Raw genomic sequence first — 20,446 nt, 5'->3', positions numbered from 1 at the left:
AGAATCACAGAATCACAGAATCACAGAATCACAGAATCACAGAATCAGTCACCTGGGTTGGAAAGGACCTCAAGGATCATGTAGTTCCAACCCCCCTGCCTAGCAGGGCCACCAAACATACACACCAATCTTGGAAACTTTTCTGGTACTTGCTTGGAAGTAAGGACTCTTCAAAGACTGGTATTTCAAACTTAATTTTTTGTGATTCTTCACAGGCTCTAGATAAACTGGCAACTATTAACTGCTGTAGTCGTGATAACAGCAAAATATCTCATTTCTGATGACATCCCCACTAGCTGACATGAACTTGTACAAGAAAATTACCTCATCTGTTCATAGTCAAACTAATTATGATGCAATATTATACTGTATGTTAAGTTATAGAACAAATTATTTTTTCTTTTTTTAAGCATGGACTGAATTTCCAATTTGTTACTTACATTAAATTTATTTTAAAACAGATTTTATGAAGTTCTTTGCAGAAGAATATTTGACCAGAAACAGAGGATCATGATGACAACAAAATTCATCTGTTTCATGCTTATAGCTGCTGTAGGAACTGCTGCTAGCAAAACACAAGAATTTGAAGACAATGATGAGGAAAGAGAACAAGAATTCATTTATATGAACAGATACAAGCGTTCCAGTGATCCACAGGACAAGTGTACCTATACCTTTATTGTACCTCAACAGAGAGTGACAGGTGCCATTTGTGTGAATTCTAAGGAACCTGAGGTTCTCCTTGAAAACAGGGTAAATAAACAAGAATTACAGTTACTTAACAATGAACTCCTTAAACAAAAGAGACAAATAGAAACTCTCCAGCAACTGGTAGAGGTAGATGGTGGGATTGTTAATGAGGTCAAGCTCTTAAGAAAAGAGAGCAGAAATATGAACTCTCGTGTCACACAACTCTATATGCAGTTATTACATGAAATTATCCGAAAACGGGACAATGCCTTGGAACTTTCCCAACTTGAGAATAAGATTTTGAATCAAACTGCAGACATGCTGCAGCTTGCAAACAAATACAAAGACTTAGAGTACAAGTATCAACATTTGATGACAATTGCAAATAATCAGTCAATAATAATTAACCAGCTAGAAGAATATTGTCAAAGAATGCCATCCATAAAGCCTCTGCCACAAACTCCACAGCCGCCAAGCAAAGTGTACCAGCCTCCTACTTACAATCGTATGATTAATCAGATATCTACTAATGAGATTCAGAGTGATCAGAACTTAAAGGTTCTGCCACCTACCTTACCAACCATGCCTGCAGTTACTAGTATTCCCACTTCAACTGATAAACCATCTGGTAAGTAATGTTACTGATATGTCTTTATTAATTTATAAGAATAAGGAGTAGGAAACATTTAGCAAAATAAATGATTTTGAATTGATCGAGATTCTAAGACCTGACACTGTCTGCATAAATTGAGCTGACTGTACCAGCTGCACAAATGACAGAAACTCTTTGGGAGAGATTACAGCCTGAGATGTAGCAGTATGACTGGACTTTCAATTTCTTGGACCACCAGACCTGTGGCTGCTACTACATAATGAAAATACTTCAACACATTTTGCCACAAAGTTCTAATCTGCTCCTTTTAAGCATAAAAAAAGTTCAGTACAATCACTCAGAACTTCTTTAGTCATTATGTTAGTACTATATTACGTCAGTTAAGATTATAGAAAGATGTAAGGCCATCTCTTGTGAGAAAAAAAAAAAGTTAAACCACTTTCAAATTTGTTACTGGTACAAATTATTAAACATATTAAAAAAATCTGCAGTATGAGACAGGATACCTCAGAAACTGACAATATATGAAAAAGTAAATGTAACTGATAAACTGATAATCATCTGGAGTATCTAAAATACTGTTTACTGTTTCTTTTAGCACGAGATTCTTTGGGCAGAGTTCTATCTGCATGATAAAACAGCTTTCATATTTCAGATTGCTAAAGCCTGACTTTTCTAAACTTATGCTAACAGTATCAGTTTGATTTATTTCCAAAGCTTTTATTAGGGAACAGAAAGTGGAAAATATGAGTAGGTGGATGAGACAATGGAACAGACTAAGAGATTACAGTAAATTTGGAGAGTTAAACAAAAGTTTTAGACTTCAGTCTGAATTCAAGTAACATTTGGTATTCAGATTCCTTTGAATAGTTGCCCTTAGATCTAGATACAGTATTCCATTTGAGTTAATAAAAAGCTAATCAAAATCGATGAAGATACTCCCAGTGAAGCAAATGAGACTTCGGAATGAACAACTTAAGAACCTATTTAACTGATGTTCTAATAGAGTTTTTATTTTCCTACCTCATTGTGCTTTTTTCCTCAAGAACACAAAATGGTAACAGGTGGCTTCATTTTAAACAGCGATTTTATGCTTCCTTCAGTCTTCGTTGTTAAGTCTTTATTTGCAGAGTTTACAACTATCTCATAAACCTCAGCTCCAGCTAAAACATTTTTTAGCGTAGGAATTAATAAAACTGACAAGAGTAGAATTTAAAAATATTTTAAAAAGAATTTAAAAAGTATTTTATTTATTCCTAATGCAGATAAATTCACTGTCCTGAAACTTCAATTTTTAATTCTTTCTTAAAAAAGGAAGAAGTTACGTTTGCTTTTGCTCTCAAGTTTTTAAGTCCTTAACTTTTTAAGTCACAACTATTTTGACATTCTGTGATTTTACAAATACATTTTTGTTGATGCTGGTTATGGGGCCAGTTTACTTTAGATGAATAGCAAATAAAAAGGAAAATAGTTAAAGTCCTAGAGATTCTATTTTTCTATTACTATTGTTTTTAATATAAAGAAATCTCAATACCTTTCTAAAGGCCAGGAAAAAAAGTCAACTAAGATTACTTAACCAAAGGATGTTATGCTAATAACCAACCGCCTTCCACAAAAAACTATCCACATCAACACCTATGTTCTAACAGTCTGAATGAAGAATCACATTCAGGAGAACATCAACAAACTTGAGGCTGTACTATGACACAGCAGAACAGAACAGATTTCACATGCATAGTACCTTTGCTGATCTATCTTCATACAGCATCTTCATTTTTTGCAAACAGAAACATTTTGAGTCATGGGTCACTTTGCAGTATGGTAGAACTCCATGATACTTGCCTGAGAAATGCTGTTTATCTAGCTGACTATCATGTTGATCTCCAGAAGTCAAATCCCAATTTGATTTGATATCTGTTATTTTTCTCTTCACTGACATAATTACTAGAAAAAGAAGTTTCATACTTGCTCTGTACAAATCCACTCTGCTATTAATCTCTCTATTTTCTAGTTTGTAGCTAGAATCTAGTTTGATTTGTTCAAGGAAATGCCAAGAAGTGAAGCTAAGTTATCTAGCCTTTCATTTCCCAATTCCCCTTTTCTCAACCTTTTTGGTGGGCAAGGAACATTTTAAAACTTGCTCAACATCCAGAATGTTCTCTACTTTCCAAACATATCTCAAAGCCCCTACCCACTATTAATGCCCAGAAGGATACTTCATCCAGTTCACTATAGGCAACTGGAATGAACTAGGAAAAACAAATGGGAAAGAAAGCAGCACCAAGCCATGAACACCACCACGCAAGCAAAAAACCCACCACAACTGTCCAGTCACTCAAAAAAAACCAGACCATATACATTTTTGTCCAGTCCTTTTTGTACTTCTCAAGTTCTCAACTGTTGCTAAAGCTACTTAGTTCCATGAAACATCTAAAGCCACATGACCTTCTCAACAAAAACTAAAGCAAAATGGAAGAAAGGTATTAGGTGCCACTTAATTTTAATCCGTTAACAGTCTTCTCCATCAAAAAGAAGCACATCAATATTTTCCCTTGATCTTAAACTTATTACTGTGCATCAGCAATCATCCTAGCATCTGCTCTGTTTAAGCTTTCTTCATGTTTTCAGTGCTACTAGAAAGTTAATGATCTAGCCACATCAGTTTTCCTTAGCCTTCTACAACAGAAAAAAATCCACTGCAGTGTCCTCAACAGATACTTCTTAATGAACTCCTAAACTCTTTGCATTGTCTAGATAATTTTCTCTACACGCTCTTCTGAATTTGCTGAAGTTTGATGTATTTGAACTCATTTTCTTTAGTTTCCTACTATTCCTTATTAAGAATTACAGACTTCCTTATTTCATGATCAAAGATTGCTTTCACCGTTTTTCATTTCAAATTTTCAATCAGTCCATCCCTGCTTGCTGGGTTCAAACTTAGTAGAACATCAGTAGAACAAACTTCAGTGGAACATAAGATTTGAGAATTCCTATAAACAGCTATGTACTGTAATATCTTTGTTAATCATTCCCATAATAAATCCACTGACATTCATTATTTTGTCTATCTGAACTGCTTTTAGTACTATGACTACTTAACAGAAAAAAAAAGTAAGGCAAAGGGTTAATTTGAAAGAAAAAAAAGTACAGTATTTGACAAAAAAACATATCCAGTATGCAGAAAACATAGAAAATGATAGATGCAACAAAGTTAGAAGCCATAACAGTAATTTTACAATTTCAGTATGCATAAGTGTAATCTATACAGCACAGATAGAAGAATGAAGAGATGGATAGTAGCATATGTTAAATTTCTTCTGAATTCAGTTGGGATTATGTAACAAATTGGGGAAAAAAAAACAGGCTGAAGATGTTCTTCTATCAAGACAAGAAATACAGTTTCAAATACTGTAGATGTCTCATTTTTGTAAGTGATTTCACTTTGTAGAGTATTTTAAGTATTCAGTACATTTTAGATAACAAGCATTTAAACATGTATCCATGTCAAATGTTCCTAAAAAATATAATGAAAAAAATGTAATATCCTGGAACCCCTTGGAAGAGATGGGCAATAAATATCGAACAATAAGCAACATTTAAGTTAATTATGTACGTAACCTGCATAGAAAGTCAGATTTGTATTCCTGAGTTAATTCTCTGTTTTTAAACACCTCACATTCTTTCATTTCTATTAATGATTTTAAATTAACTAAAAGCTACATAAATCCAAGCTTCCAGTTACCTATTAAGCATGACATATGACTACTGTGTTCTAACAAAGGCAGATATTTGTAAAAGCTTGAAACCTAACTCATTTTAGTAAAACATTTTGCAGACTGAAGATGGTGCAAAGCAGAATTATATGAATCTGAAGAACACTTTCAGTTCATGAATACTGGGCCAAAAATAGAAAAATTTAAAGGACAAAATACAATTAAGTCATACAACTCTGCTTTTTATTTTTAAAACAAATATTAGAAAAGCATATGAAAAAATACCGTTTGGCACCGTTTAATTATTCCAGTTAAAAATCAAGGAATAGAATATGATTAGAGAAACTTTTCTGTCCACTTTAATATAAAATTCTTTTAAGAACACAAGTTTTGTCTTCAGAAACCACTTTTCATTGTTGGGTTGGAATTATCTGGGAGTTAATGCTTACATATAGCAGGATTTATCCTCTTTCTCATTAATAATTAAATTGTATGGGTCTCAAATAATTAAATAATACAAAATAACAAGCAGTTTAACTGCCAAAAATACATTCATCCAAATGAATACAATCCAAACAATTAATGACTACAGAAGAGAGAAATTAAGCAGATGCAAAACAAAACAACATGGCTGGAAAAAGTAATTATGCTGAGTTAGCAAAGTTACTTACAAACATATGTTGAATATACTTCGTGTTCCTCAACTTATCTTAGGACAGATTTTATTTCTGTGGGCACAGATGGATGCAAGTTCAAAGCCATACTGAAGATGTCAGACTATTAGTTATCAAAAACTACTACGGTCTTCATGTAATATAAATGCACAGTCGCATTACGCATCTCCATCCTACAAAACCACTCAAAAATATTTCTGATGTTAAATGTGTGTTCTCTGTTGAAAGACATATTGATTACAAAGGCACTACATCTCAAAGGCCTGCTTTACTCCCTTGAAGTGACTTCTCCAAAACTACTGATCTGAAAAACCAGGATTCTCTCAGTAGTTCAAGTGAGGACCATTCTTGCCTTTCAGGAAAAGCAAGCGTATAGCATGTATGTAGTGTGAAGAAGTTTACACAATTCCTTTTATTTGTCTTCCATATAACGGCAATATCTGTTACTGCTGGCTCAGTACCTTCCACAAGAAAATAATTGATAAAGTACATAGATAAGTACACAGCTCCAGCATTCAAAATACAACTGAAATTTACTCAACTCCATGGATAAGCATAACATGAAAAAAAAAAAAAAATCTACAAATACATAAAACCATGAAAACTTTAAATAAATTAAACTATTTATTAAACTAAAAAAAAAAAATTTTTAAAAACTCAATGATCTCAGGAGGTCCCTTCCAACCCCTACAATTCTGTGATTCTGTGATGCCAGCACTCATTACACCTATCTCCTTCTACCTCTGTGTCCCAGAACACTGCATCTACATAAGCGTTTCCCGACATCTGAACAGTTAGCCACAACAAAAATAGAGAAGTAGCCTAGCAGGAATACAAAATTGCAATCTGTGAGCATGACAGAGGAAACAAGAACACATTACTGCCACAGATAAAAAAATTGGATTGTCTCCTGGTACACTAACTTCTGATATTGATAAAAAGACAAAACAACAGCAACAGAAAACACTGACCATTCCATGAAACTAATTTATTACTACTTCATTTACTAAGTGCAACGGCAGCACTTCCACTTTCAGTGTTAGACAATGAATTATGAAAAAAAAAAAAAAAGAGTAGATCAACTGAAATAGTTTTAAAAGGAAGATACTTTAAGCAGCAACATATGCTTCACGGTGACTGCTCAGAAGAGAAATCTGACAATCCTTCCTTCTTATCATTCTCTTTCCTAAAATATTAGCATTTATCTACAGAGTAATTCCTATTTGGTTTCTTGGAAAATATAACCAATGTTATTAGAATTCCGCTGCCTTAAGAATCTACCTGTATCAGTAATTCATCGTGAAACGTTCCAGCAATAACATTACAATGCAGTAATCTGCCTCAAAAGACTTAGTGGACACCATAGCTTCAATAAGACAAAAAAAGCCACAAACAACAAATGTGGAAATACACTCTAAAAAGCACAGAAAAACGCTAACAATTCAAATACTGCTCTGTATTTAAGTTATGCTCAATTACATTTTGACTGCACTCTTACTGTTTTGATACAGGACCCTGGAGAGACTGTCTACAAGCATTAGAAGATGGCCATGACACAAGCTCCATCTACCTTGTAAAACCAGAAAACACAAACCGACTCATGCAGGTCTGGTGTGATCAACGGCATGACCCCGGTGGCTGGACAGTCATTCAAAGACGGCTGGATGGTTCTGTCAACTTTTTCAGAAACTGGGAGACATACAAGGTTAGGACAAGTGAGAAGTTTAATGTCTTCTACCCTCTAAAAGTTACTGGTAAAGTAACTTAACAGATGGGTTTAAAGTCTGGCTGACAGCTTACTTAAAAAGGAGCTTGCTATCTGCTTAAGAATACATTCAGATTTACCAATAAAGCAGACACAGTACTAACATGCTTCTCTTGCTTCCTTTGTAGCAAGGATTTGGTAATATAGATGGAGAATATTGGCTTGGCCTAGAAAATATTTATTGGTTAACAAATCAAGGCAACTACAAACTGCTCATAACAATGGAAGACTGGTCAGGTCGAAAAGTATTTGCTGAGTATGCTAGCTTCAGACTGGAGCCAGAAAGTGAGTATTACAAGCTGAGACTGGGACGCTACAATGGCAATGCAGGAGACTCTTTCACTTGGCACAATGGTAAACAGTTCACCACATTGGACCGGGACCACGATGTATACACAGGTAACAAGGCCTCTTTTGGTCTCTTGTATAATAAATTGTGGCTGTACACAAAAGATAAAACTTAACTGGCAACTTTTAAAATGAGAATTTAACTTACAAAGCAGAAACTGACAAACTGATGTGTTAACCAACTCCTATACATACTGATTTAATTAAAAATTCTCACAGAAACATCATTGTATATGCATTAAATTACATTAAACAAGGGTCTGTAAAAAATACTATGAGGGTTATTTGAGACAATAATGCAACAGATTTTCCAGTGAAGGAGAGCAAGACTAGCGAGTCTGTCTGCAGAACATGGACCCTTCTTGATGAAGGCTCAGTTCACCTTGCACACACCGCACAGTTTACACATTAGTAAATACATAGTTGAAAAAAAATGCAATTTTCGTTGAGCTTTTTTGCTTGCTATAAGATTTTTGTTTCTGAGACTGAAATTGAGCTCTCTTTTACAGGTAATTGTGCTCATTACCAAAAGGGAGGATGGTGGTACAACGCATGTGCTCATTCAAATCTCAATGGAGTTTGGTATCGCGGCGGACACTACCGCAGTCGTTATCAGGATGGCGTTTACTGGGCTGAATTCCGGGGGGGATCATACTCACTGAAGAAAGTTGTTATGATGATAAGACCTAACCCCAACACATTCCACTGAAATTATTTTTCCCTTGGCTAGCTTTCTCGTTCTGTTCTAAAAAAACACGTAATGCTATACTTTTATTACCTGGAATTATCTTTTCAGAAATAATAAGGAATGTAAGATATTGTACATTTATTGCTAAAATGTGAGGGCTTGTATATTGTGTTTCTAAGAATCATTCCAGGAAAATAAAAGCTGAAGAAAAAGGAAAGTGACATAAAATTCAGAACCCCTCTTTATACTAAAAGCTGTTATATTTTGCCTGTTAGAATTGACGTGTGAGATAGACTGTAGAGAGATTTTCTGTTTTTTATGCCCTGTAAATTAAATTTGGATGCTAAAAATACTGCCACAACACTTAAATATTTTTAAATGTTATATTATGTATAAATATTCTCAATTTACAAACTGTACAGCAAGAGTTTTATTATTATTATGAGCAATTACTTGACGCAGGAAATCATATCCTTTGAACTAGGTAGCTGGTATATGTACAGTAGTGTGATTATTCTAATTTAATCTTTGTTAATTTACATTAATAAAATTAGTATGTATAACTTGAATTTACTGTTGTGATAAGTCCAGTCTTTCCTCTTCACTCTGAGCATTTTAACAATCCGTTCCTATAAATCAGAATTCATATCTGATTCAAGCATTTTAGATGTTTTCTGTTGTTGTTTTTTTTAACTAAAATGAAGTAGCTGCATAAGTAAACTAATCTAGATTTTCTATGGATATAACATACTGTATAGCCAATGTGTTATACTGCTCTCTATAACTGTGACAATATTTTGCACCAGACTCAGTCATTACCTGCTGTATAGGCTCTGTGATCAGAAACGGCTGGATATAAACTGACTACCCAACTTTGCAGGCAAATGAGGGATACCAATATATAAGCTATTTAATATTCTTAACCATTAGATAAAAGTTACATAAAGAAGTTATCCGTAGCCACAAACAGTTATTTGCCATATTTCACAATAATATTGATGTCAAATCATTATACAGATTTATTAATCTATATTTCGAGTTTCGTAACAACTATGATACATGGACTGGTATAATTCTAATATTCTTCTGTGATAAATTTCTAAAAGATTGTTACAACACGCCCTTCAAAACAGAGACAATCATGAAAAATGTAGGCTAACGAATGCATGTACAAGGGAAAGCAAAAGCTGGAAACACAGTACATCTTTTAGTAAGTCTGCAAGACACTAGGTATTTTTGCTCACACATCTTTTCTCTCTTTACCTCATCACTTCTTTACAAAGTTATGATGTGCATTAAACTGATGTGTGAAGTAACATATGCTGTATATAACTGAAAGCAGGGTTTTTAATAAATAAGATTACAACTATAATTTTGTAATCCTTTAAAAAAGCAAAAAAATGTTTTTTTGACATCCTCAGATTTCATCTTGTTCTAGTTCAGGTTACTCACAAAAAAGTCAAATTAATTTCACACAATTCTGCCTCATGATTCACATAAACTCTGCTATGCAACTATTCATGCATGAAAAGCCTAAATATGGCAAAAAATAAAGTGATTTCTAGCTGAGAAAAAAATGCTGAATTTCCATACATCCCAGAGAATAGAAGCTTTTGGTAGGCCACAAATTACAAGCTTCAAATACCACTCAAGCTTTATCTTCCACTGGTACTCTGGAAAACAATTAACCTTCTGAAAAGAAACACTATACACACCTACAGGCTCTACAGCTTGACCACAGTGAAATTCCTACTGATGTCTGCAATAACCAGTATTTTCATCAGAACAAATGCATGAAATAGGTTGACACTGACCTTTGAAGAGCTACTTTAAACTTCTTTAATATGCATGGTTTGTATGTATGTTAAATTCTTCATTTGTCTATGACTAAACAATCAGTTTCCTGAAAATATTTTAGCTTTGCAATATCCTGAGATCACATTCACATTTCATGCTTCTCTTGTCCTCCTTTGGTAACATGCTACCATAACACATACACAGTAGGAGCACAACACACCTCTTATACATATAACGGGTATATTAGCCATGTATCTGTTAGTCTGGAAGAACTACTTCTTGCTGGTAAATGCTTGTCAACTTTTAAAACATGAGTTTACTATTACAGGCGCTTTTCTGTAGAAGTAAATACTGCTACAGATGCATCTCCATAGTATACACTCAAGACAAGCTTTAAACCTATGTCTAGGCTGACAGTCTTCTGTTAAAATGACCATATTCCCTAACCACGTTACTTAAAATCTGAGTAATTAAGCCTAGAGTTTTGTCTAGATAAAACATAGAAGTCAGTGTGGGAAGGTGTGATTTAACTTTGGAGATACAAAGTCTGAGAAAAAAAAATAAACTTTGGCAAGCTAAGTTCTAAAATAGCACTTAGCTACGCTACACTTTTCCTCCGTGGAAAAGAATATGAGGAAGAAAAAGTCTTTTAAAGAATTGTCTAGCCAAAGAAACTTCACTCTCCCCCCAGCACTTTCAGCTGTTATAACAGCACTCTCAGATGAATTCATAAGAATAATAATAATGCAAACTGGACACATTTTTCCAAATTTGCATATGCATATGCAAATGACAGAACATCTCGGTTTGTTGCAGGTGTTATTTTAAAATATTATTTGCACACTTTCTTGATCAAAGAGATAATGTACACTTCTTGATAGTAGAGGTGAAAAAATAGAAGTGTGATTTGGATCTAATACCAAAATAATAAATTTTAAAAAAACATCCGATTCTTTTAGCACCCCACTCCTGCTGTGGGGTGGGTGCCACCCATCAGATCAGGCTGCCAAGGGTCTCATCCAGCCTGGTGTTGGGCACCTCCACAAACAGGGCATCCACAACTCCAGGCAGCTTGTTCCATCCTCCCAGTAAAAGATTTTCACTTATTATGTAATTAAATCTTCCCTCTCTTAAAGTCCCACCACTATCTGACCATGCAGAAGTTGGTCTCCCTCCTGTTTATAATCTCCCTTTAAGTACTGGAAGGCTGCAATATTCAGCTTTTTATATGCACACTTCTGCAAAAAAAGCATTGTATTTGTCTTTTCTTGGGCTAGAAAATAATTACAGTAAATAATCTTACTGTTTCAGTTACAATACATAATTGCTTTCAAAATACAAGATTAAGTATTTCAGAGATTGATTTCTTTCTTCAGAAACAAACAAAATAAAGCACAACAGCAGTTTGAAGACATTCCAGCACAAAGAATGGCTTTGTTTAACAGGAATCCATACTTTTGGAGTGCTCTACAAGAATGCTGGCACACTTCAGTACTATGCAAGAACTGCAAGTCAAAAAAGCAGTAAGGGAGGTAATGTCTACATGAAGACAAAAAGGGAGTTACTGAAAAAACAAGTCAATCATGTAAACTTGCACTGCAGTTTGCTCCCCATTTCAACATATTTACAAGAAACTGACAAAAAGCAACTACAACTTAGAGGTACCAAATTGCAGTGTATCTAAAAGAAAATAGCCCAGCAAAAAATAAAAAGCTACATGAATGAGGTACTAGATCATGTTGTACTCAGAAGGCATTTCTGAAACAGTGCTCTTGTATATTCTGATGACCTCAAATGCACATTTAAACAAAGACATATTTAGAGTTCCAGACGTTGGTAATGCACACAGTCAGTCAGAATATAGTTTAAAAACTCCATCAGGTCTCACAAAATCTCATGAAATGAAGGAAGGGGTACCAACTATATGCAGTATCCTTCACGTAAATAGCACTGTACATTGATTTTTTAGAAAATGAGCTACAAATAAGCAACCTAAATTTTCACACTCACCTAAATATGGAATACTTGGAACCATTTTTAAGCTTCTGATGTACTCCCGTGTTCTTTTATAATTGTCCTCTTTAGAAAGTAAGTAGTCTAACTTCTCAAAAGTGGCCTTATCTTTGCGATTCAAAAGCTACACAGAAAAATATGAAGATCATGCAGATTTAAAACAAAGAATCTGTACAAAGACAAATACTGAATAACCCACAATACAGTCATATTAAAATTCAATTTTTACCCACAGTAGCATGTTTGAAAAAGTGTTGCTGCTTATTAAAAAAACTAATCTTAAATTTTAAACTATGAAAAATACCATTATTATTTCTCATTATTATCAATAATATATACATCACTACTATGGAGTTTTGAATCACCTCAGCAGTAGTAAAATTTTAGAGGAAAAAATGTACATTATTTACAGTCTTCAAAATTTTCTTTATTAGAATTGCTAAAAATCTTTCGAATTTTAGCATAAAAACAGCAATGAGTAGTGCCATTTCAGAGTCATATTAGAAGTACAATAACATTTTCTGGAGAAAAAAACGGTAAGAAAAGTAAATTACCATGATGCTTACACTTCTGTTTCATATTACTGGACTTACTACAGCCAATTTGAAAACTATGCAGTAATGCCAAGTATACTAATGCAATAAAAGATTAAACCATAAACATAACATATACAATTGTAGCTATAAAAACACATTCTCAATTTCATTTGTTTTTATATTTGCCAGTAGTATTTTTAAGATACTTTAAAAGTCAACTGTGTTAGAATGAACGGAGAATTGTCACACTACAGTGTACATGCACTTGCTGCTGTACAACACTATTGGCAGAAGCCCTGAGGACTTCTGCAATTTTGGAACAACACAGGCCAGACAGTTAAGTAACTAACACAGTTAACAAACCAACACAAAGGTACAGAACAGAAATCCACATAAGGCAGCGCTGCTTTCAAACAAACTAAAAACAAACTTGCCACAAACCCAGAAGACTAAGAACATTGAATGTCTTCTCCCAGAGCACAAAATAATTCATAGAATTCAGAAAAATTCAGCATTCAAACAAGAAAGAAAAGACAACCGTCAAGGGATAACTCACAGCCCAGGTTTTGGTCAGTCTGAAGATGGGTGCACTTTGCAGTGCTGACACCACAGACATAAGAGAATGGAGATTATTCAGCTCTAGAAGCTTCTGTTATAGAAAAAGAAAGAATGGAAAGTAATAAATTTTAGTATGTACAAAAGCAAAGCAGGATTAATTTAATCTCGAAGTTGCCTTTATAAAATAGAGTTTTCATCAATGTCTTTGAACAAACAAAAAAGTCATGCAGTGTTATCAATGTATGGAAATGTAAAGACTTCTTTACAAGTTGCATTTTTTCAAATATATCTCCCAATACAATAACTTCATCTAATTTGTATGCATGATTCTCATGATGCTCCATGAAGAAAACATGGTAGGAAAATTTAAAAGTTCCTGTCAGTATATTACCAAAAGCCAGTGGACATAAGAAGGCAGAGAGATGAAGCGACACCAAGTTACAGGAAAATATGAAATACAAAATAATTACTTGGTCTATTGTTCTTGAAAGTGAACATTAATGTATCAGTATACTTCTGGAAATTAAATACTTAAGCAGGCCAAAAACGTCAACCAAAGATTTTGATCCTATTAATTATGACAGGGTCACAAATAAAATTTCAGATTATAGTACAATAAACATGCACTTACTTTAGCAGTTTTCACAAAATGGCTCAGTATTTCTGCCCTTATTTTTAATGTCTGTGCTGTTAATATTTCTCGTACAACCCAGAAACTGACCTATAAACACATACAACTGAATTTATTTACAGTACAGGACTTCACTGCCTAAGACATTTGTAAACTACCTTGAGGCTCTATGAAGAAAACATGGTAGGATAAAAAGAGCTCTCATCTATGTATTACCCAAAAGCATGACCATTGGACATAATAAGTAGGTAGATAAGTGAAGTGACGCTAAAGGAATTGGTAAGCTACAGAAAAAGAAGGAAAAGAATTGCTAATATTTTACAACACATGGACAAAAATAATTAGGAACCAAGTCTAGAGGAACAACAGAAATATGGACAGCGTAACTGAGAACTGTCATTCAAAAATCTTAATCTTCATTTATAAAAATATTCTTACATTTTAATTCATAGAAGTAGATCTATTTCTCTTTGTACTTAAAGACAGGTGGCAAACAGTACTTCATCACATTCACCAAATTATTTACCTGGTTAAACCTCCTAGTGAAGGCAACAATATTTGGAGCAAGGATATGCTTTTCTTTCTTATTCCACCCACAGCTGGCTAGTTCCTAGGAAACAAAAAGCGCTCAAGGTAAGTAATGTTTGAAAATGTTAAGAAGTATAGAAAACTGACGCGAGATCTATCATGTACTGCTGAAACCAATCCAAGGCATCACTCACGAAAACTAGCCTAACCAAACACTTCTGTCTTTTCCTGATATACATACTTGAAACGATTCATATGTACTCCTGCTACCGAGAAAAAACTTAATTATTAATATTCATATAAAGGGACACTAAGCAGGTAGTCACAACTGTTTCTGAAATTCAATTCTGCACTTGATTTAACCCAGGGTTACCCCATAGAAGATAATCAGGGGACAAAGGAGTAAAAGACATCGTTAATTTCTAATTTTAATTACTTCAAACTGGAAGTTAAGGCTAAACATATCAGTAAGCAATATTATTATTGAAGAATTATGTTGTTGTTTTGGTTTTGGTTTTTTTTAAGAGACACAGTAGAATTGTGCAACATGAGATGGTTAACAGCTACTATTCCCGATTGTCATCCTCATTACTACAGTTAGTAAAACTTTCATGAATACATCACAGTTTAGCATGCTCACTCTCTAATTTGTTTTATTAAAATATGACAATCTAAACCATTTAAAGAACACAAAATCTGCAACTGTAATAGTAATGTTTACAACTGTTACAAAATAAATGAATAATGAAATCTCTGTAAGTGATATTCAGACCCAAAGAATCAATAATTTGAATGATGCACAAGTAACAGTCTTTAAAGGTTTGGATTATAGGTGTTTTGTCACTTTTTTTTTTTTTTTTTTTTTTTTTTTAAAAAAAAAAGACAAAAGAGTTTAGCCAGACTCGACTGAAGTGTGGTAAGCACTTAAAAATAGTACTTTGGTGCTAATAAAGCAAGAGATTGCCAGCATGGCACATAGTTTAATCGCAGTCAAAGAAGCATTTTTAAATGCCCATTTATCACAGAGATTAATTCAAAGTCAACCCAAGTTCAAAATAGAAAGAAAAATCAATTGCTGTACAGCAAAATATACCCTGAAATAGCTAAACGGATTGCCGAAATTCTTCTTAGAAGTATAAAGTTAACAGAAGATCTAAAAAACAATACAAGGAATGATTTTCTCAATAAACTACTATGCATCGGAAGAAACTTGTAGTGATAACTACATATTAGATTTTGCCAGAAAGTGTTAATTTTCCTGTAGTTACTTCTGGCAATTTCAGATATACTTAGAGAGTCTGCCTCTTTTTAACTATGGACTCAAGTTACCACATATCTATCTATACAGTCTTAACACAGATCTGACCAGCATCTATATGTACATACTGTAAGATGAGTTCTGCCTAACACCGGATCTAAATGATTTCTTTTGCTTTTGGAGTCACAAATTTCAGTTTAAATCACAGTTACTCAACTTTCCAAACGTGTGCTATTAATTTAGAGGCCTCCACACCAAAAGGCAGAGAGTCAACAAACACTCCATCTCCAAAAACTACTTCGTACGCACTGAGTGACCTGTCCAGATACAGATGGTTACACGTTACTGCACAAGCACCAGAAAAAGCATTTCAAGTTCTAACATATTTCCAATCTCTATCTTTCACCATGTAAGCCTTCAGGTTTAAGCCACAGGTGAAACATGAACTGACAAATTCAAAAAGGAGAGTAGTCCATTTTGACTTTTTTTTTTCTTTTAAATAAACATCCACATATAGTAGCGCTTGTAAAAAAGCATAGCTGTCTCCTTTGAAGATAGATGACAAATCAAAGTAAACCAGGCTGGATTATTAGATATTAGATACAGTGCTAGCAGAGTGCAAGAAGTTGAGTGTTTCAAAATGAAACAGATTTACATAAATGGTTACATTTCCACAGCACCCAAAGATGTAAACAGATAAAAAAAACCTACCTCAGGCTGTATAGCTTTAAATACTGGTATATCCATTAATGTAATTTGGCTCTGCAATAAAGATAGAATTTTAATTTATCCTATATGAAGAGTTAACAATTACATGTTTACATATGCTTGATATGGCCCTTCAAACATACAGTAGTATTTTCTCCACAGACCAGAAATGATCAGCCCAGAATTAGGCCACCCCACAGAGACTGTCATACCACAAGAATGCCACCTGAGTGGAAACAAGTCGTTTCGCACTTTTACATTTAATTGCTGCAACTAGGTGATGGCTTTCAGTTCATGTAGCAAGAGCTAAATCTAGGTTTCTCAGAGTCTAAAGGGTTTGTGCACTTACTGACATAACAGAAATAGCAGGAAAAATTATTTGCCCGTCACACAGAATGCAGACTATCGCTGTCTTGAAATGCAATAATGCACTGTGATATTAACTAGGTATAACTGGAACATGCTTTAAAGAGCTCACACATTTTAATTACTGATGAGTGCCTCCTGATAAGACATCATAATGCCGTTACGAAGCCAACAATTTTTTTTAAAAGTACTTGCAGACTGCTCAGCATGCTGGCTATCAGAAACTTCTGTTGTTCCCTAATTACACTGCATACATTGAAATCCTGGAAAATATATTTGAACAATAGGTTTGTCAATTGTACTGTAAGTATCTAAACTTACTGTGCTTTTAACTTTGTAATTCCCATGATTCAATATTTAGAAGAGTGTCTCCAATGAATGCTTCTTTGGATCTTTCCCCAGGAAAGCTTCTTTGTCAGCTGCTCTGTTTCTCTAAAACAATGCAATAACTTCCAAACCAACTCTCAGAATGCTCAACTGATTACACCAATTAAGAATGGTAACTTTCCATTTAATTCAGATATTAAAAGTTTCTACTATTAGTATAAATCCTTAGACATGAGCCTAATGAGAAAAAACTTCCATAAATTGTTATTTATTTTTAACAAAGATGTTGCTACAAATTCCTAGCTGACCACTCTTAGCTGTCACTAAAAGAAAAGATAAGGTAAATCATGAAAAGCTTTTAACCTGGGACAAGAACAACAACTTCTCAGGCTAAGGAAATTTTCATGTTAAAAGACTGCAAGATCATACTGAAATCAACACTAACAACTACAAAGAAACAAACAGCTTTATTAGCAGGCTTCTTGGTCATGGCTGATAACCATAATCATCATAATGTAAAGGGAAAGTTACCATGGCTTTTGATTACATTAGAACTAGAGAAAGAAAAAAGGATTAGAAATGTTTGGACTTGGGAGCTAAAAGATGTCTTAAATGACATAACATACGTGTGTGTTCTGAAAGTGTACCATTAAATAAAGACCTTAGCCAACAAGCTTCTGTCTCAAACCAACAGCAGTAAAAATTTTGAACATAACAAAAACTGCAGAGTTGTGAATTACATGCAACCTTAAATGAATCAGATAATTTTATAAATGCATTTTAGAAATCACTACAAATGCATTTTGCTTCTGTTGAGTACATACAGTGTTCTGAGCTATCTTCAGACTTCATATTGTCTCCTCTGATAAGATTAGTCAACTTATTTTTAGTGAACGTTATTTTTCTGATTTTACACAAAATTGTAAAACTTCGCCAAAAAGGAGCCAAAATGGCAGGCCATTTCTTTTTCAAGCTGAGTTGATGCAGATTTGCCATCCAAGTATTTTTACATTTCTACCTGACAACAGTTTTCACCTGCATATTCTGGATTAGTGTTCAAAAAAAGATTCAACACAATTTTTTCTCCAAACTGACAAACGTACAGGAGTAATGTAGCCATATCATCATAGAATACTAGAATAGCTTGGATCGGAAGGAACCTCAGGCATCATCAAGCTCCACCCCCACCGCCAGGCAGGGCCATCAACCTCCACATGTAATTCTAGACCAGGCTGCCCAGGGCCTCATCCAACCTGGCTTTAACAGCCCCACATCTTTTTTGTGCAGGTGGCATTACAGGTATGATTTTAAGACACGTGAATGGAACACAGTTTTGATGATCAGAATATTCACAAAACATTGAACTAGGTTCAATTACTGTCATCCTCAACTTGCTGGGGAGCCAGAAAGGGTAACATATAAATTACACAGTAAGAGACAAACCATGAAAACTACATAGACTCGCACCAAATCAGCAGCTCTGCTTTCTGTTTAGTACTAAAAACTTAGCATTAATGACTACAAAGTTTCATTACTGTTTTTAAGAAGCAGATTTTTCTGAGAAACTGATGTTTCACTGGAAAATATGAGTATTTGTGGTTTCAATTAAAACAAACAAGCAAACAAAAACCAACAGAACTACACATACCTAGCACTATCATTATCAAGTGTACTGTTTTCTGAAACACTGGGAGAAAAATCAAATAGCTTTAAGTAGAAAGCAAATATACTATGTCAATTCAGCACTGAAATATTAGACTCTGAAACATAGTTCATCTAATAGATTTGTTTATTATATGCTGCAAGCCGCAAAAAGTATACATGCATAAATGCAAAAATAAATATTTCTACTTACAGCAAACTCCTCAGGAGTTACTTTTAATACATCAAATACAACAGCATCATAACTCTTATTGGCATAATCTGAACTTCGGCCTTCCAGAGAATCTGAGCTGCTACTACCCTACAAAGAAAAAAGAAAAAAAAAAAAAAAGTACACTTATCTGCAGACTGGTTAAAAAAATAAATCAAGAAATTATTCAAAAAAGCATGGACTTCTAAATAATTTAAAAGTATGAATCTTTAAATTCATGTGGTTTGTGAATGCTGCCAGTTTATTTCAGAAATCTTCCTTCTGTAAGAACTTAAGCAACATATAATTCTACCTGTATTGATTTTCCAGCTTTTGAAAGCTGTGTCTGAAATACAAACAAAAGTGCTGTCACATAAAGGCAAACTTGGGATGTTGAAAATTCATATTCAGAGGAAATGTTTCAATTAAATATGCCAAGCAAAGAGTAGGAATAATAGGCAGATTTGAATCATGCACACAAAGAAGGGAAGGAAAAAAGAAAAAAAGGAAAACTGACATGTTCTGAAATGTAACTGAAGTTCAGACTCCACAAAACATACAGTGAAGCTGACGAACACCCTGTTACGGGATTTTGTGCAAGTCAAAAGATTACTCTGATTCAAAGACAGGACAAGATTGATTTCTGGTAGTACTAACCAGAACATTCTCCTCAGGAAACCCTTAGGGTGCAAACATATGGCAGTGGGGGGATGTTTCCTATGTGCTTGTTCTGCCCCTGTGCCCCTCTTCATGCATTTGCAGTTGGTCACTTTCAAAAGCAGAATAATGGATTAGAAGAATCTTTGGTTTGACCATGGAGACTACTTATGCTCTGAGCTATCACAGATATTTCTTTCCTGAGAAATGGCTTCTTCGCACCATTTTAAACAGGAATTTAAGTGGAAACCAGAATTGTGTTTACACATCCAGTTTGAAACTATTCCCATCTTGAGAGAAGAAGGCATTTATATCATATTTGAGAAAAATCTGCAGGCCACAGCTGTGTCATGTATTTTCGATTTGTTAAATAGTTTTTGAAGTTCACTACTGAAACAACTGATTCACATCATGAAAATCAGGAGAACCACTTTGACAGGATCAAATTTTGTGCACAGAAGGTGCTACTATGGAAAAAGTTGCTTCACACAGTTTTTAGGTTTCTTAAGGGAACAAGAAGTAGAATTTCTCAAGTAGAGAAGAATGTCATCAAAACATTACCTGATTCAAAAAGCAAATACAATCCCAATCATACATTTAAAATGTGCTTTACTGGGTAAAAAAAAAAATTCAGTGGGATAGCTAATTTCTAAGCAGTCTTCAGTTGGCTGTCTTGGACTAACAAACACAGCCTACCATCTGTACACAGATCAAATAGATCACT

At 34.2% G+C, this 20,446-nt stretch overlaps 2 protein-coding genes across 11 annotated transcripts in view; one reads left to right on the top strand and one right to left on the bottom strand.

Annotated features, from left to right (window-relative positions):
• Positions 1 to 9,060, top strand: part of ANGPTL2 (angiopoietin like 2) — a 17,914-nt gene extending 8,854 nt beyond the window's left edge. Inside the window, exons 2-5 of the mRNA XM_042830638.1 lie at positions 462 to 1,318; positions 7,202 to 7,395; positions 7,584 to 7,854; positions 8,313 to 9,060. Coding sequence (XP_042686572.1) covers positions 511 to 1,318; positions 7,202 to 7,395; positions 7,584 to 7,854; positions 8,313 to 8,512 — 1,473 coding nt within the window. The 5' untranslated portion in view covers positions 462 to 510 and the 3' untranslated portion in view covers positions 8,513 to 9,060. The remainder of the gene's footprint in view (positions 1 to 461; positions 1,319 to 7,201; positions 7,396 to 7,583; positions 7,855 to 8,312) is intronic.
• Positions 1 to 20,446, bottom strand: part of RALGPS1 (Ral GEF with PH domain and SH3 binding motif 1) — a 100,147-nt gene that overhangs the window by 65,270 nt on the left and 14,431 nt on the right. For 8 of the 10 annotated variants that reach the window (XR_006170866.1, XM_042830633.1, XM_042830629.1 and 5 more), the window contains exons 6-11: positions 19,069 to 19,176; positions 16,524 to 16,574; positions 14,553 to 14,636; positions 14,027 to 14,116; positions 13,394 to 13,486; positions 12,299 to 12,425 (exon numbers count right to left, since the gene is read on the bottom strand). Coding sequence is in view for 9 of the 10 variants with exons in the window: in XM_042830633.1 (XP_042686567.1) it covers positions 12,299 to 12,425; positions 13,394 to 13,486; positions 14,027 to 14,116; positions 14,553 to 14,636; positions 16,524 to 16,574; positions 19,069 to 19,176 (553 nt within the window). In the remaining variant the exon portion in view is untranslated. Of the gene's footprint in view, positions 1 to 12,298; positions 12,426 to 13,393; positions 13,487 to 14,026; positions 14,117 to 14,552; positions 14,637 to 16,523; positions 16,575 to 17,207; positions 17,319 to 19,068; positions 19,177 to 20,446 lie in introns of those variants that run through there. The other 2 variants (XM_042830637.1, XM_042830635.1) reach the window with 2 other exon arrangements.

The sequence above is a fragment of the Centrocercus urophasianus genome, unplaced genomic scaffold (assembly GCF_019232065.1).
Source record: "Centrocercus urophasianus isolate 14NV4802_14NV808 unplaced genomic scaffold, USGS_Curo_1.0 seq_34, whole genome shotgun sequence".
Classification (NCBI taxonomy): domain Eukaryota; kingdom Metazoa; phylum Chordata; class Aves; order Galliformes; family Phasianidae; genus Centrocercus; species Centrocercus urophasianus.
The sequence above is the reverse complement of the archived record's forward strand: the minus strand, read 5'-3'. Positions and strand labels throughout refer to the sequence as shown.